The 17,680-nt window shown below is 40.6% G+C and overlaps 1 protein-coding gene across 12 annotated transcripts in view; it reads left to right on the forward strand.

Annotated features, from left to right (window-relative positions):
* Positions 1 to 17,680, forward strand: part of XRN1 (5'-3' exoribonuclease 1) — a 122,002-nt gene that overhangs the window by 92,028 nt on the left and 12,294 nt on the right. For 3 of the 12 annotated variants that reach the window (XM_008266280.5, XM_008266277.5, XM_002716565.6), the window contains exons 33-37: positions 1,267 to 1,375; positions 12,188 to 12,249; positions 15,828 to 15,938; positions 16,092 to 16,214; positions 16,657 to 16,816. In XM_008266280.5, coding sequence (XP_008264502.3) covers positions 1,267 to 1,375; positions 12,188 to 12,249; positions 15,828 to 15,938; positions 16,092 to 16,214; positions 16,657 to 16,816 — 565 coding nt within the window. The remainder of the gene's footprint in view (positions 1 to 1,266; positions 1,376 to 12,187; positions 12,250 to 15,827; positions 15,939 to 16,091; positions 16,215 to 16,656; positions 16,817 to 17,680) is intronic. The other 9 variants (XR_016232749.1, XM_008266279.5, XM_002716567.6 and 6 more) reach the window with 4 other exon arrangements.

The raw sequence follows: 17,680 nt of genomic DNA on the forward strand, positions 1-17,680 counted from the left end.
GAGTCTTCCGCATGGGTGACCAGGGCCCAAGTACTCAGGCCATCATCTACCGCCTTCCCAGGTGGGAAGCTGGAGCAGAAGCAGAGAAGTCAGGACGTTCCAATATGGAATGCTGGCATCGCAAGCAGCAACTTAACCCAATGCACCTTAATGCCAGCCCTGAGTTAATATGAATTTAAGCTAGAGTAACAGGAGCCTTTGAGAAGTGGTTCAATTCCAGACATATTTTGAAGGGATTTCTAGCTGATGGTGAAATGAAAATAAAGATAAAATAAGAAGGAAGGAATAAAGGATATAACATTTAGGGTCTGAATGAAAGGGATGGAATGACTGTTAACTGAGGTGGGAAAGATTTCAGGTCATTCAGGTTTGTGGGAGAAGATCAAGAATTCAATTTTGAACATGGTAAATTTGAGATGTATTTTAAACAATCAAGTGTAGGTATAGTGTTGGACATTGACTCCAAAGGTCATAGAGGATGTGCAAACTGAAGAAAGATTTTAGAATCATCAAGTATGTATGTAAATATGTATGTTTGTACATTTATCTATGTCTATCTATCTGTCCACCCAAGGAAGTAGATGTAGATAGAGAAAAGGTGCAATAAATTACCATTATAGCATTCCATGCTTAATTTTTTAAATTTTTTATTTTCATTTTATTTGAGAGACAGGCATGGAGACAGAGCTCTTCCATCCACTGGTTCATTGCCCAAAGGCCTTAAACTCAGGTACTCCAATATGGGATGTGGGAGTCCTAAGCATCAGTTAAATTATTGCTTGGGATGTCCACAGCCCATATTAGAGTACCTGGTTTAAGTCCAGCCTCCTCCACTTTCATTTCAACTCTGTTAACATATACTCTGGGAGACAGCAGATGATGGCTCAAGTGCTTGGGTCACTGCAGTCCACATGAGGGACCTGGATTGAGTTCCAGGCTCGTGGCTTTTGCCTGGCCCAGCCCTGGCTGGTGTGGGCATTTAGGCAGTGAAACTTGACCCTTAAACCACCACCCCAGTTTCTGTATTTATTAGCTTAGAAATAGGTTTAATTCTTTCTAATCAAAGTAACATTTTTGTAAAATGAGTGTTCTCTGTGTGTCTTGCTAACTAGTGCATAAGGAAATATCTAGAATAATAGTCATTGTATTAAGCAAGGTTATTTCTGATAGTGAACCTTGGGTAGCTTTTAGAATTCTCCATACTTTTCTGTATTAAGCTTTTTTCTAAAGAACCATATCATTCTTATAAAAAATATCAACTTTCAGGGTGCAGTTCTACCTCAAGAAATTAATCAAGTAACTCAACAACATAAATCTGGCTTAAGTGACAACAGTGTTAAATACCAGCAAAGAAAACATGACCCTCACAGAAAATGTAAGTTTTAATTTAGAAAGGTATACTCTTGGTTTCTGCTTCCTTTTTTGTTACTCTTGCTGTTTCTTTCGTTGTTTAATAAACAGCTTTATTGAGATGTGATTCACACTCTGTAAAATAAACTCTTCCTTTTTAAAGTATATAATTAGTGTTTTTTCAGTATTTTCACAAAATTGTATACCCAACACCGTATTTTTTTTTAACTTTTATTTAATGAATATAAATTTCCAAAGTACAGCTTATGGATTACAATGGCTCCCCCCCCATAACTTCCCTCCCACCCGCAACCCTCCCCTTTCCCTCTCCCTCCCCCCTTCCATTCACATCAAGATTCATTTTCAATTCTCTTTATATACAGAAGATCAGTTTAGCATATATTAAGTAAAGATTTCAACAGTTTGCACCCACATAGAAACACAAAGTGAAAAATACTGTTTCAGTACTTGTTATAGCATTAAATCACAATGTACAGCACATTAAGGACAGAGATCCTACATGAGGAGTAAGTGCACAGTGACTCCTGTTGTTGACTTAACAAATTGACACTCTTGTTTATGGCATCAGTAATCACCCTAGGCTCTTGTCATTGAGTCGCCAAGGCTATGGAAGCCTTTTGAGTTCACCAACTCTGATCATATTTAGACAAGGTCGTAGTCAAAGTGGAAGTTCTGTCCTCCCTTCGGAGAAAGGTACCTCCTTCTTTGATGACCTATTCTTTCCACTGGGATCTCACTCGCGGAGATCTTTCATATAGGGTTTTTTTCTGTTGTTTTTTTGTTTTTTTGTTTTTTTGCCAGAGTGTTTTGGCTTTCCATGCCTGTAATACTCTCATGGGCTTTTCAGCCAGATCCACGTGCCTTAAGGGCTGATTCTGAGGCCAGAGTGCTGTTTAGGACATCTGCCATTCTATGGGTCTGCTTCCCATGTTGGATTGTTCTCTCCCTTTTTTGTTCTGTCAGCTAGTATTTGCAGACACTAGTCTTGTTTATGATTCTGAGGGCAGAGTGCTGATTAGGACATCTGCCATTCTATGGGTCTGCTGTGTATCTCGCTTCCCATGTTGGATTGTTCTCTCCCTTTTTTGTTCTATCAGCTAGTATTTGCAGACACTAGTCTTGTTTATGTGCTCCCTTTGGCTCTTAGTCCTATCATTATGATCAATTGTGAACAGAAATTGATCACCGGGACTAGTGAGATGGCATTGGTACATGCCACCTTGATGGGATTGAATTGGAATCCCTGGTATGTTTCTAACTCTACCATTTGAGGTAAGTCAGCTTGAGCATGTCCCAAATTGCACATCTCTTCCCTCTCTTACTCCCACTCTTATATTTAACAGCGATCACTTTTCAGTTAAGTTTCAACACTTGAGAATAACTGTGTATTGCCAACACCGTATTTAATTTAAAATGTTTTCCTCATCCCCAAAAGGATACATTATACTTATCAGCAGACATTCTTCCAAAATCTAACAAGTACTAATTTACTGTGTACTTCTATGGATTTGCCTATTCAGGACATTTTCATGTAACTAGAATCAGAAAATTTGTGACCTTTGTGACTAACTCCTCTCATTCAGCATGTTTCTAAATTTCAACCATATTGCAGCATATATCAATAAGTACTTCATTCCTTTTTTATGGCTAGATAATATTCCACTGTATGAGATTTACATTTTGTTTATCCATTCACCCATGAATGGACATTGGGGTTGTTTCTACTTTAGGGCTATAATAAATAATGCTGCTGTGAATATAGCTATCACAAGTTTTTGTATGAACATGTTTGCAGTTCTTTTGGATATATATGTAGGAGTGGAATTGCGAATCAGGTGATGACTCTGTGTTTAATTTTTTGTGAAACTATTCAACTGTTTTTCAAAGTAGCTATGTCAGGGCTGGCGCCTGCAGTGCTGGCATCCCGTATAGGCACTGGTTCAAGTCCCAGCCGCTCCACTTCCGATCCAACTCTCTGCTATGGCCTGGCAAAGCAATAGAGGATGGCCCAGGTCCTTGGGTCCCTGCGCCCACGTGGGAGACCTGGGGGAGGCTCATGGCTTCTGGCTTCGGATTGGCACTGCTCCAGCCGGCCATTGCTGCCATCTGGAGAGTGAACCAGCAGATCGGGGACCTCTCTCTCTGCCTCTGCCTTTCTATTAACTCTGCCTTTTAACTAAATAGACAAATCTTTAAAAAGAAAAAAAAAGGTAGCTATGCCATTTTATATTTGTACCAGGATATGTGAGGGTCCAGTTTCTCCACATACTCCACAATACTTATTGTCCATTTTTCCTGATAGATTTGAAGTAGAATCTCCTTGTGATTTTCATGTGCAGTTTATTTTTTTTTTTAAGATTTATTTATTTATTTGAAAGGCAGAGTTACAGAGAGGCAGAGGCAAAGAGTGAGAGAGAGGTCTTCCATCCGCTGGTTCACTCCCCAAATGGCCACAACAGCCAGAGCTGAGCCACTCTGAAGCCAGCAGCCAGGAGCTTCTTCCAGGTCTCCCATGTGGGTGTAGGGGCCCAGGGACTTGGGCCTTCTTCTACTGCTTTCCCAGGCCATCAGCAGAGAGCTGGATCAGAAGTGGAGCAGCCAGAAATCGAACCCATGTCCATGTGGGATGCTGGTACTGCAGGAGGTGTCTTTACCCACTGCTCCACAGTGCTGGCCCTTGCAATTTATTAATAACTGATATGTTAAACATCTTTTCACCTGCTTATTGACTATATATATTTTTTGGAGAATGCCTATTCAAATCCTGGTTGATATTTTTTAATTGTATTATTCGTAGTTTTATTCTTGATTTTTGAGTTATATCCTAAATACTATACAATTATCAGATATCTGATTTGCAGATATTCTCACCAATATATTGCGTGGGTTGTCTTTTAATGTTCTTTATAGTGTCTCCTTGAAACACATTTTTAATTTTTATTTTCAAATTTATTTTTTCCCTTCAGTTACTTGAATTGGCTAATTCAAGTTCACAAAGAATTAACCTGTAAAGAATTTTATAGTTTTAGCTCTTACTCTTAGGTTTCTTTCCATTTTGTGGATGCATGTTCGTATTCACATGCATTACAGATATTCATTTGCATTGTCCTAGCACCGTTGTTTAAAAAGAGAACCAACGGCAAAGGAAGACCTTTCTCTCTGTCTCTCTCTCTCACTGTCCACTCTGCCTGTCAAAAAAAAAAAAAAAAAAAAGAGAGAGAGAGAGAGAAGCAGCTGCTCTTCTTTTCCCATTGAAATCTCTTGGTACCCCATCGAATAGTCTTGGCACCTTGTCAAAAATCAGTTGATTGTAGATGTATGGATTTATTTCCCTTTTTTTTTTTCTAGTTGCTTTTTTCTCTATTTTTTTAACAGATCCTATACAGATTCTATGTAGTTCATAGATAAAATTCTTTTTTTAAAATATTTTATTTATTTATTTGAGAGGTAGAGTTATAAATAGAGGGAGAGACAGAGAAGTTCACTCCCCAAGAGATTCACTCCCCAAAATGGCCATAATGGCCGGAGCTGAGCTGATCCGAAGCCAGCAGCCAGGAGCTTCTTCCAGGTCTGCCACTTGAGTACAGCGACCCAAGCACTTGGGCCATCTTTGCTGCTTTCCCAGGCCATAGCAGAGAGCTGGATTGGAAAAGGAACAGCCAGGACATGAACCAGCACCACAGTCCCCATAGATACAATTCTAAGAATATAAAGGCCGGCGCCGCGGCTCACTAGGCTAATCCTCCACCTGCGGCACCGGCACCCCGGGTTCTAGTCCCGGTCAGGGCACTGGATTCTGTCCCAGATGCCCCTCTTCCAGGCCAGCTCTCTGCTGTGGCCAGGGAGTGCAGTGGAGGATGGCCCAAGTCCTTGGGCCCTGCACCCACATGGGAGACCAGGAGAAGCACCTGGCTCCTGGCTTCGGATCAGCGCGGTGCTGATCTTTTTATATATATATATATATTTTTTTTTATATATATAAAGATATAAAGATATCCCTTCCTTCTTCCTATATGGATATATTTCTGACCTCTCAGTTCCATTTCATGATTTATTTGCCTGTGCTCATGCAAACAACGTGCTATCTTGATTACCTTATCTCTTTTGTGTAAGTTTTGAAATCAGAAGGTTTGAGTCCTCTTTGTTTTTTTCTGAGACTGTTTTATCCATTCTGAGTCCTTGTATATCCATGTTATTTGTAGGATGATCTTAACCTGTTTCTGCAAAAAAGGCAGCTGGAATTTTTATAGGAATTGCATTGATTCCATAGATTGCTTGGGTAATTATTGTCATCTTCACAATATTAAGACCATGAACACAAGATGTTTTTTCATTTACTTACATCTTTAATTTCTTTCAGCGGTATCTTCTAAATTTCAGTATACAAACATTGCATTTTTTGTTAAATTTATTCCTAAGTATTTTATTCCTTTTTTTAAAAAAAATATTTATTTAAATGTCAGAGTTACACAAAGAGAGAAGGAGAGGCAGAGAGAGAGAGAAAGGTCTTCCATCCACTTTGTTCACTCCCCAGTTGGCCGCAGTGCCTGGAGCTGCATCGACCCAAAGCCAGGAGCCAGGAACTTCTTCTAGGTCTCCCATGTTGGGGCAGAGTCCCAATGACTTGGGCCATCTTCTACTGCTTTCCCAGACCATAGCAGAGAGCTGGATCAGAAGTAGAGCAGCCAGGAATCAAACCAGTGCCCATATGGGATGCCAGCACTGCAGGCAGTGGCTTTACCAGCCACAGCACTGGCCCCAGTATTTTATTATTTTTAATGCTTTTGTCAGTGGAACTGAGTACTTTATTTGTTAATTGTTCATTGCTATTTATAGAAATTAAACTGACTTTTGTACTTTGATCTTGTCATGTCACTGAACTTGTTCATTAGCCCTTTTTTTGGGTGGGGTAGCTTCTGCAAATTAGTTTTACTTCTTTCTGTACAACCAGGATGCCATTCATTTTTCCTAGGTAATTGCTGTAGCTAGAAACACTAGTGCAGTTGTTGAATAGAAGTGGTAAGAATGTAAATCCTTGTCTTGATCATGGAGGTAACCTTTCAGTCTTTCACCATTAAATGTATACTGCCTTTGGCCTTTTTATGGATGCTTTTGATGAGGTGAGGAAGTTCACTTCTATTCCTAGGTTTGTTTGTTTTTTTAATCTTGGAGGAATGCTACATTTTGTCAGATGTTATCTCAGTGAGATGAGTAGTGGATTTCATCCTTTATTCAGTGTATGTGTTCCAATGACTGTTTTTCATATATTGAAACCATTTGCATTCCTGAGATAAATCTCACTAAGTCTTCACGTGTAAACCTTTTTATATGCTTTTCAGTTTGGTTTGGTAGTATTTTGGTGAGGATTTTTGCATGCATGTTTATAAGGGATGTTTCTCTGTAATGTTCTTGTGATGGCTTTGATTTTGGAGTCATGACACTTACTCATAGAGTGATTTCAAAAAATTCCTTCATTCTATTTTATTGAAAGAGTAAATTCACCAGTGAAACCATATGGACCTGGACTTCTCTTTAATGAAACTTTTTATACGTACTTTTTCAGTCTCTATGCTTGTTAACAGTTCTAATCAAGTTGTCTGTCTCCACATCAGTCAGTTTGAATAGTTTGTATCCGTGTAGAATTTTGCCCATCTCATCTAGGTTATCTAAAATACCCAAAATATTTTTTATAATTATTTTTATTTCTGTAAGGTTGATAATAGTATCCTCACTTTACATTTTGGTTATTTGCATCTTCTCTTTTATCTCAGTCTACATAAAAGTTTTTTTTTTGTTTTTTTTTTTTTTGTTGTTGTTTTTTTTTTTTTTTTTTTTTTTTTGACAGGCAGGAGTGGACAGTGAGAGAGAGAGACAGGGAGAAAGGTCTTTTTTTTTTTTTATCAGTTTTGCTGGTCTTTGTAAAACACTAACTTCTCCTTCCTGCCTTTTGTCTCTTTTTCTTTCCTGATTTTTTGGAAACGATAATGAAAACACTTTCCATTATTTTATCTGGTTTATATATGATTATTTTTTAGTCACAGAAAAAATGTTGATATTCTAATAAAATTTTAAGTTGAAAAACAAAACAATAATAAAAAAATCAACTTCTGGTTTCATTGATTTTCTCAATTATTTTTCTGGTTTCTATATCATTTATTTCCACTCTAGTTCTCACTATTTCTTTCCTCCTTGCTTGGGAGTTAATGTAATCTTCTTTTGCTAGCTTTTAACTTGAGAACTTTCTTTTTTTAAATGTACAGTATAATCTTAATGTAATTAAATTGCTGTGTTTAATATAAGGTATAAATTTCCTTTAAAGCCAACCTTTAGCTGCATCCCAGAAATATTGGGGGGTGGTGTTTTCCTTTTTATTCATGTCAAGGTATCTTCTAATTTTCCAGTGATTTCTTCAACCCATGAGTTATTTAAGAGTGTTTTTTAATTCTCATATTTTCATGAATTTCCCAGATTTGTTCTGATACTTTTTCTAATTTCAATCCTTTGTGGTCAGAGAGCATACTTTGCATGGTTTCAGCCTTTTTAAAATAAAAAGCTTGTTTTATGACCTAGTAAATAATCTATCCTAGAGAATGTTCTGTGTGTACTGAAGAAGAATGTATGTTCCACTGTTTGTTGGGTCAAGTATTCTGTAGATTTCTGTTAATTCTAGTTGGTGTATAGTGTTGTTCATATCCTTACTGATTTTCTGCTTAGTATTTTTATTATTGAAAGTGGAGTTTTAAAGTCTTCTGTTATTATTGAATTGTTTATTTCTCCTTTTTTTAAAAGATTTATTTATTTATTTGAAAAGCATAGTTACAGAGAGGCAGAAGCCGAGGAGAGGGGAGAAGAGGGAGAGAAGTCTTCCATCCTCTGGTTCACTCCCCAGATGGCTGCAATGGCCAGGGTTAAGTTGATCCAAAGCCAGGAAGCAGGAGCTTCTTCCAAGTCTCCCATGTGGGTGCAGGAGCCCAAGCACTTGGACCATCTCCTACTGCTTCCCAGGCCATAGCAGAGAGCTGGATCAGAAGGGGAGCAGCCGGGACACGAACCAGTGCCCATTCAGAAGGGGAGTAGCCAGGACACGAACCATTGCCCATATGGGCTGCAGGCACCACAGGTGGAAGCTTAGCCCACCACACCATAGCAACAGCCACACATATAATTTTAATTAGCATATGTTGTTATATTGACTCTTATTATAAAAGATCCTTTTGGGACCGCCATTGTGGTATAGCAGGTAAAGCTGCTGCCTGAGACACCAACATCCCATGTGAGTGCCGGTTTGTGTCCTGGCTCCTCCACTTCAATCCAGCTCCCAGCTAATGGCCTGGGAAAAGTAGTGGAGCATGGCCCAAGTGTTTGGACCCCTGCTACCCACGTGGGAGAACAGAGGAAGCTTCTGGCTTCTGGCTTTGGCCTGGCCTAGCTCCGGCCATTGCAGCCATCTGGGGAGGGAACTAGCAGATGGAAGATCTCTCTCTCTCTCTCTCTCTCTCTCCATAACTCTGACTTTTCAATAAATAAATCTTTAAAATAAATAAGTAATCTATTCTTCTTTGTCCCTAGTAATGATTGTTCTAACACTAGTGTAGCCACTTCAGTTTTCATTTGGGAAATGTGTAAAGGATATATCTTTTCTATCATCAAAGTATAATATTACAACAAATTAGAGACCTTAATTCACTTTGCTTTTTTATTTTACGATCAGGTAACACTTGCTTTCATAAAATTGAGTAGGTGTTTTCATGGGCTGAGTGGAAGTGATTGGTTTTATAGACAAAGGGTTGAAGGAAGCAGAAACAAAGAACAAAAAAAATGAATTGATCATCTCGAAGTTACCTTCCCAATAAGGCAGGGACAGGAAAGTAGAACAATAAAAAACCAATACCAGAAGGGTAACCTCAGGTTACTCTTCTGTAAAGTTTAAAACAGAGGGAACATCGTTATCATCTTAATAGAAACTGGCCTGTTTTGGAAAATTTGAGTGTTGTCTCTCCTTATTTTTCAGAAGGTCAGTTAATAACTCAGTTTCAGTTTTAGTATGAATGACTCCCTTTTCTTTTTCAGTCTCATCTGTTGGAGCCTAGGGCAGGAGCTTAGTCCAAAACAATGCCCTTGTGGTTTTTATTTAGCATTCACTAACTGCCTGGAACCAGTAGGTCTACTTTTTTGGTAGGTCATGCCTTCAGTACTCTACCAGGCGTTGGCATCTCTGCATTTGTGGGGAGCAACTGAGACTAGACTAAGTTACTGGAATTAAGACTTATTCTATGCATCTGCTCTCCCACAATATGGCGCTGAGAGGGAGCAAACAGCCTCTACGCAGCTGCCTCATCAGTTTGACTGATAAGCTGCAGGAGCTGATCCTGCTCCTGATTGGAGGAGAGCAGCGTGCTCAGCGTGTGGGCAGCAGAGTTGGGATTGGTGGAAGAGGACTATAAAGGAGGAGAGAAACAACATGCACCTGGAACATCCGGATAACATCTGAGCAGCCCCCGAGAGAGCCGGCCGGCGGTGTGCCGCTCCTCCACGGAAGCGGGGAAAGCGGCAGGGGGCCGGCAGCTAACCCGGAACGGCGTGGTTCCTCCGTGAGTGAGGGACCGGCAGCTAACCCGGGAAGGGCCAGGCAAAAGAGAACAGCGCAGGGTCCAGTGTCGTTCCTCCGCGAATGAGGGAGCGACATGCATTAGCCTTCATGTTCTGCTCATGCAGACCATCAAGGTCAGTCAGAAGTGGGAGTTCAGGGTCTTCTCACGTCTATGCTGAACATCCCCACAGCTGGGGCATAGCCTGGCTTTTAGATTCCCAGTAGTACATAAGGGCTTTTCTAAGCTCCCTTGGATAGCTCGTTCTCTGACTTTTCATTTAAATTTCTTGTTAGTTTATTTTTTGTTATTCTACCACTTCAGGCAGTAGCAAAGTTAACTAATTGCTTATAATTGTTTTCAAATATGGCCTCTAGGGAAAAGGGTTTTTCATTGTGGTATAACTCCAGATCTGATCAGTTTTGCTAGGTCATCAGTTTGATAACTGCTAGACCATTTTTTGTAACAGTTATTTGTTATTTTTTTAAAGTTAAATCCAGATTAACATCCCTTTAAATATGAAAGGTAGCTTGGAAAATTGTATATTTAATTTTAATGCATTGTGATACTCTTCCCAGATTTTTATTTACATATATAAACTGAAATAAATATTTGAATTATTATTTGGAGTTACAGTTAATTTTCATGTGTCTGGGTTGATATATATCAGCCCACTTTTTTCTTCTTTTTGTAAGATTACTTTCTTTGGGGCCGGCACTATGGCACAGCGAGTTAACACCCTGGCCAGAAGTGCCGGCATCCCATATGGGCGCCAGTTCTAGTCCCGGCTGCTCCACTTCTGATCCAGCTCTCTGCTATGGCCTGGGATAGCAGTGGAGGATGGCCCAAGTCCTTGGGCCCCTGCACCCACGTGGGAGACCCAGAAGAAGCTCCTGGCTTTGGATCAGCACAACTCTGGCCATTGCAGCCAGTTGGGGAGTGAACCATTGGATGGAAGACCTCTCTCTCTCTGCCTCTCCTCTCTCTGTGTAACTCTGACTTTCAAATAAATAATAAATAAATCTTTAAAAAAAAATAAAAGATTACTTTCTTCGCTTCACCCCCTTTCCTCTCCGTGCCTCCACCTGTGTCCTCTCTCTGAGCCTCTCTTCCCCCACTTTATCCTTCCTAGCTCCCAGCTTTCTCATCCCTCCCTCTTTCCCTCTCCCCCTGCTTCTTTCCTTACTCTGTTTACTTTTTACTTCCTTCCTTCCTTCCTTCCTTTCCTCTTTTTATCCCTCTCAAGCCTCTCATCTCTTTCATCTCCATATCCTGTAATTTCCTAATTCTTATAATCTCAAATTCTTCCTTTTCTTTTTCCTACCACCACCCACCTCCAATTTCCATTTAATAGGAGTATTAAAACAGCTTCCTAATTGGTATCTTACTCTCCTATCTAGCCAAGAGGCTGTTGCTATATTTTGATCTTTCTAAGTACTGTTCTGATAAGGTTCCAACTGCTAAAAATGTATCTGTGATTGGTTCCCCGTTGCCTACCAAATTAATTCCATGGTGGTCAATATCCTGAAAATTATGGCTCTAACCTCTTCTTTAGTTCTGTTAAATTCCTTGATCTTCAGTGAAACTGTTCTACCTAGAGTTCCATAAACACATGCCTTGCTTTCTGTTCCCATGTCTTTCCTCCCACTCTTCCCCCACTTAAATCCTTAATCTCTTATTCCGTCTGCCCTTTGAATACCTATGATATTTCAATACACAATTCAAATATCCCCATTCCTTTCTCTTATTATTATCTATAAATATCGCTTCCTTTCTTCACCTAAATTATATATTACTTAAACCAGAGACTGTGTCTTAAAATTCTCTGAATTTTTTTTAAAGATTTGTTTATTACAGAGAGGCAGAGGCAGAGAGAGATAGAGAGATCTTCCATCCACTGGTTCACTCCCCAAATGGCCACAACAGCCAGAACTGGGCCAATCCGAAGCCAGGAGCTTCTTCTGGGTCTCCTGCACAGGTTCCGGAGCGCAAGCACTTGGGCAGGCCATCTTCTGCTGCCTTCTCAAGTGCATTAGCAGGGAGTTGGATCAGAAGTGGCTCAGCCAGGACTCAAACCAATACTGGCACTGCAGGCAGCAGCTATACCAGCTACGCCACAGGGCCAGCCCCAAATTCTCTGAACTTTTAACATTACCTTGCTGTGATAAATTTAATTGTTGTACAGTAAGCTCTTTGATTTACCAAAATTTCTCTTTTCTTGTCTCCAGTTAAAGAAGAGTGTAAGAGTCCTAAAGTTGAGTGTCGGTCACAAAAAATGTCCAATAAGCAGGTAAGATTTCTTATAATTTGTTTTCTAGTAGCAAACTTTGTTACGCAAAGGATGGCTTTGTGACCCTGCCTGAATTTTACAAACTTTTCTACCAAATCTGTAAGGGATGTGGCAGGAAGATTGATGAAACATAGGCTGATACTCTGTTGGGTGGGAGGTTGCTCAATTAGAGTCCAAGATTTGGAACTAGTGTCACCTGAAATCCTGATTCTGCCATTTAATAGTCGAGTGACCTTGAGCAGTTCACCTCTCATACCCTCTTCATATCTTCATCTTTAAAATAGTCACTAAAATATTGATCACCTATAGTCTATATAATGTCTGTAGATATTAAAATAATATATGTGGAGGCCGGCGCCGTGGCTCACTAGGCTAATCCTCCGCCTGCAGCTCTGGCACCCCAGGTTCTAGTCCTGGTCGGGGCGCCAGATTCTGTCCTGGTTGCTCCTCTTCCAGTCCAGCTCTCTGCTGTGGCCTGGGAAGGCAGTGGAGGATGGCCCAAGTCCTTGAGCCCTGCACTCGCATGGGAGACCAGGAGAAGCACCTGGCTCCTGGCTTCGGATCGGCACAGCGCCGGCCGTAGTGGCCATTTGCAGGGTGAACCAACGGAAAAAGGAAGATCTTTCTTTCTGTCTCTCTCTCTCACTAACTCTGCCTGTCAAAAATAATAATAATAATATATGTGGAAATATATTTGTATGTAGAAGATAAGTATATTGAAGAACAGCACATTTAAAAGGTAAATTTTATGGAATTAGATTGAGGGGGGAGCTGAGATCACTTATGTTTTACATAGTCAATGCTATTTTATAAGGAGTAGGTAGATATTTTATAATCAAAGAATAACATTTTTATGAAAGATTTATTTAATTATGTATGTATTTATATGAAAAGCAGTGCAGCAGAGAGAGAAAGAGAAATCCTCCATCCACTGGTTCTTTCCCCATATGGCCACAACAGCCAGAACTGAGACAGGCCAAATGCCAGGAACCCAGAATTCTGTCTGGTTCTCCCATTAGGGTGGTAGGGCCCAAACACTTGTGTCTTCATCCACTGCATTCCTGAACTCATTAACAAGGAGCTGGGTTAGAAGCAGAGCAGCCAGGACTCTCAAGTCTTACTCAGATATGGGATACTGACGTCAAAAGCAATCAGTTTAACCCCCTGTGCCCCAACACCAGCCTCTAGAATAACAATTTTAATTGCTAAAAATTAGATATGTATGCTTAATGATATATGTAGTTTTCTGGATACATATTATAATACACCCTTTAAAAACTGATCTGTTATAAGCTAGTAATACATTGCATTTCTATTATATTATTTATATTATATTTATATAATATATTATTTATATTATATTAGCAGAATTTTTGGTATAGAACAGGTTCTCAGTACATGGTGTAGTTACCTGACTTTTAAGGTCCTCTGCTGACACTCCTACACTGTAATTTCCTTTCCTCTAGAAAATGGATTAGTAAACTTTTGTGCAGTTCTCTCTTTTTTTTTAATTTATTTTTTTTGACAGGCAGAGTGGACAGTGAGAGAGAGAGACAGAGAGAAAGGTCTTCCTTTTGCCGTTGGTTCACCCTCCAATGGCCGCCGCGGCTGGCGCGCTGCGCTGATCCAATGGCAGGAGCCAGGTACTTCTCCTGGTCTCCCATGGGGTGCAGGGCCCAAGCACTTGGGCCATCCTCCACTGCACTCCCTGGCCACAGCAGAGAGCTGGCCTGGAAGAGGGGCAACCGGGACAGAATCCGGCACCCCGACCGGGACTAGAACCCGGTGTGCCGGCGCCGCAAGGCGGAGGATTAGCCTAGTGAGCCACGGCGCCGGCCCGTGCAGTTCTCTTTGAAGCCTTTACTATTCTCAGAATAACATTTTTACTTTTTAAGATAGTTTTATTTATTTACTGTTATTCTGTATTTATGTGAGGGGGAGGGGAAGATAGAATTCTTCCATCTGCTAGTTCACTACTCAAATGCTTACAGTGGCGCCCCAGTTTGGGATCCTAAACTGGTCCTAAGAAAACCTTAGAGTCAGGAGTCTGGAGCCAGACCCTGAGCCAGATGTCAAACCCAGGCACTCCCATGTGGGACACATGAGTTTTAACTACTAGGTCAAGTGTCCACCCCCAGAATAATGTTTCTGATGCTAAAATAAAATACCTAGAAACTTAAGGAGAACTTGTTATATTGAAGTAAAATTAGAATCACTGCTATTGTGGTTTTCTGAGGCAGTGTGGACTGCTATAACAAAAATACCATTGATTGGGTGTCTCAGACAACAAGTACTTTTCACAGTTCTGGGGGCTTAGAAAGTTCAAGATCAAGGCACTGGTAGAGTAATACTTTTAATATCGAAACAGAATGAGGGGCCGGCACTGTGGCGTAACAGGTTAAGCCGCCACCTGCAGTGCCGGCATCCCATATGGGCACGTTTGAGACTCGGTTGTTCCACTTGCGATCCAGCTCTGCTATGGCCTGGGAAAGCAGTGGAAGATGGCCCAAGTCCTTGGGCCCCTGCACCCGCATGGGAAACCTGGAAGAAGCTCCTGGCTCCTGGCTTCGGATCAGCGCAGCTCCAGCCATTGTGGCTAACTGGGGAGTGGACTAGCAGACCTCTCTCTCTCTCTCTCTCTCTCTCTCTCTCTCTCTTCCTCTCTTCCTCTCTTTCTATCACTGTGTAGTTCTTTCAAATAAATCTTAAAAAAGAAAAAGAAATTAAATGAGATACAACTTGAAACAAAAATAAAACTTGGAAAAAAGTAGTTTTATTAAAATATAGTTCAAATCTGTTAGAGCCTGATGAGAGCTTTCTTCCTGAAAGATAGCCCATCTTCTTATACTCTTACATGATGGAGAGAGAAGCTCTATTCTCTTCTTTTTTTTTTTTTTTTTAAGATTTATTTATTTATTTGAAAGTCAGAGTTACACATCCACTGGTTCACTCCCCAACTGGCTACAATGGCTAGAGCTGCGCTGATCCAAAGCCAGGAGCCAGGAGCTTCTTCTGGGTCTCCCATGCAGGTGCAGAGGCCCAAGGATTTGGGCCATCTTCTGCTTTCCCATGCTAAAACAGAGAGATGGATTGGAAGTGGAGCAGCCAGGATTTGAACCGGCACTCATATGGGATGTCAGCACTGCAGGCGGCAGCTTTACCTGCTACACCACAGCGCTGGCCCCTATTCTCTTCTTCTTATGAGGATACTAATCCCATCCTGAGGACACCACCCTTACAATGTCATCTAAATCTAACTAGCTTCTAAAGGCCCTACCTCTACTGCCACCCCATATCATTAGGGTTTCAGCATAGGGATTTTGAGCGGATGCAGACATGCAGTCTGTGTAAGTGCTTTATTTCCTGTTCATAATCAAAGGAAATGCAAAATCTCATTGAAAGGGTGAGAAGATAAATATGTAATTTTCCCTCCTCCTAGTTTACAGGCCCCCCTTTTTTTCTTATGATATAAAAGACAAACAGCATATAAAACTTTTTGCAACAATTTATTTTGAACACTATTAAGTAGTAACTACAAATTTATTTGCAAAAAAAAGGTCATTCTCACTTTTTTATAGACTTTTGGAGGGCCTGCCAAATGTAATATTAAGCTATTGAAGAGAAATGAAAGTCCAGAAGTCTCAGAAACCCAAAAGGTTGTGACTGGTTATCCAAATCCTATTGATAAGGTAAAACACTATTTATTCAGTTTCTCTTCCCAAACTTTAATACCTGGGAAGATGATTGAGTAAAAATTAAATGACCTATTTTGAATGTAAAACTGTTAGCTTTTCTGTATCCTTCTACCTTCATCTTCATGCACAAAATATTAATTCTTTTAGCCTAACTCTGGAATGGAGAACATTTTAGCATCCTTGACTATCTCCAAAGAAAATGAAGTCTCGTCAGCTCATCATGGAGAGCCTCTAAATGAAGAGCATTTGTCCCCACAGTCATTTGCTATGGTTCGTATTTTGTAGGAGCTTTTATGTCATGGTAATTTCTCTACTGTTGGCCAGGCACATGCACCCCATGCAGGTATTCCAACATTTTTGCCTCGTGTAGACTGATATGACTGTTATCATTGTCATCCTATGAGGAAAACCAGGCTGCCCTGGGCAATTCAGCCATCTTTTTCTTTACATAATAACTCCCTTGCTTTTCAAATATTGCTACTAGGGATTGAAGCAAAGATTAAACACAAAGATAAGTATTATTTCTATATCTAGAAATAACAGAGTTTTGTTTGGCTTTTGACTGCTGATTTTCTCTTACTTGCTACTGGATGTAACTCGTGTCTTAATTTTTAACAATGGATCTCTTCAAAAGAAAAATCAATAAACTATAAATCTAATGTTAACTTTCCTCTCCCCGCCTCCACCATCTCCATGTGAATCATTTTCAAAGAAGGGAACAAAGATGCTTAAAGAAATACTAAAAATTGATGGATCCGACACTGTGGACCGTAAGAATGAGATGAAAAAATCTGGTGATGAAGTCACTGTTTCTTCTAATAGAAAAGATGAATATGGACTGGCCTCACAGCCTAAACAAAATAAGAAATTATGTAAGTAAACTAAGTACTATTACTGATAATGATTATCATTACAAAAATTCAGTTCATTTGATTATGTGCTTTAAAGATAAAACTACTTTTATTCTTATAAGTATAATTTTTCTTGTTTTTAAAGATTTTTACTTATTTGAAAGGCAGAGTTACAGAGAGAAGAGGAGAGACAGAGAGAGATCTTCCATCTTCTGATTCACTCCCCAAATGGCCACAATGGCCAGGGGTTGGCCAGGCTGAACCTAGGAGCCCAGAGCTTTTTCCAGGTCTCCACGTGGGTGTAGGAGGCCCAGGCACTTAGGCCATCCTCTGCTGCTCTCCCAGGCATGTTAGCAGGGATCAGAAGTGGAGCAATCGGCCGGCGCCGCGGCTCACTAGGCTAATCCTCCGCCTTGTGGCGCCGGCACACCAGGTTCTAGTCCCGGTCAGGGCACCGGATTCTGTCCCGGTTGCCCCTCTTCCAGGCCAGCTCTCTGCTGTGGCCAAGGAGTGCAGTGGAGGATGGCCCAAGTACTTGGGCCCTGCACCCCATGGGAGACCAGGAGAAGCACCTGGCTCCTGCCATCGGATCAGCGCGGTGTGCCGGCTGCAGCACGCTGGCCGCGGTGGCCATTGGAGGGTGAACCAACGGCAAAAGCAAGACCTTTCTCTCTGTCTCTCTCTCTCACTGTCCACTCTGCCTGTCAAAAAAAAAAAAAAAAAAAAAAAAAGTGGAGCAATCAGTTTTTGAACCAGTGCCCATATGAGATGCCCACATCACAGGTAGCAGTTTAACTGCTGTACCACAACACCAGTCCCAAAGAAGCATAGTTTCTATACTTTTGTCAGTTATGTCATAACTATGTAAGTAATAGATCCGTGATC

Source organism: Oryctolagus cuniculus, chromosome 4, assembly GCF_051225735.1.
Source record: "Oryctolagus cuniculus isolate XC-2025 breed Fujian yellow rabbit chromosome 4, ASM5122573v1, whole genome shotgun sequence".
Lineage (NCBI taxonomy): Eukaryota > Metazoa > Chordata > Mammalia > Lagomorpha > Leporidae > Oryctolagus > Oryctolagus cuniculus.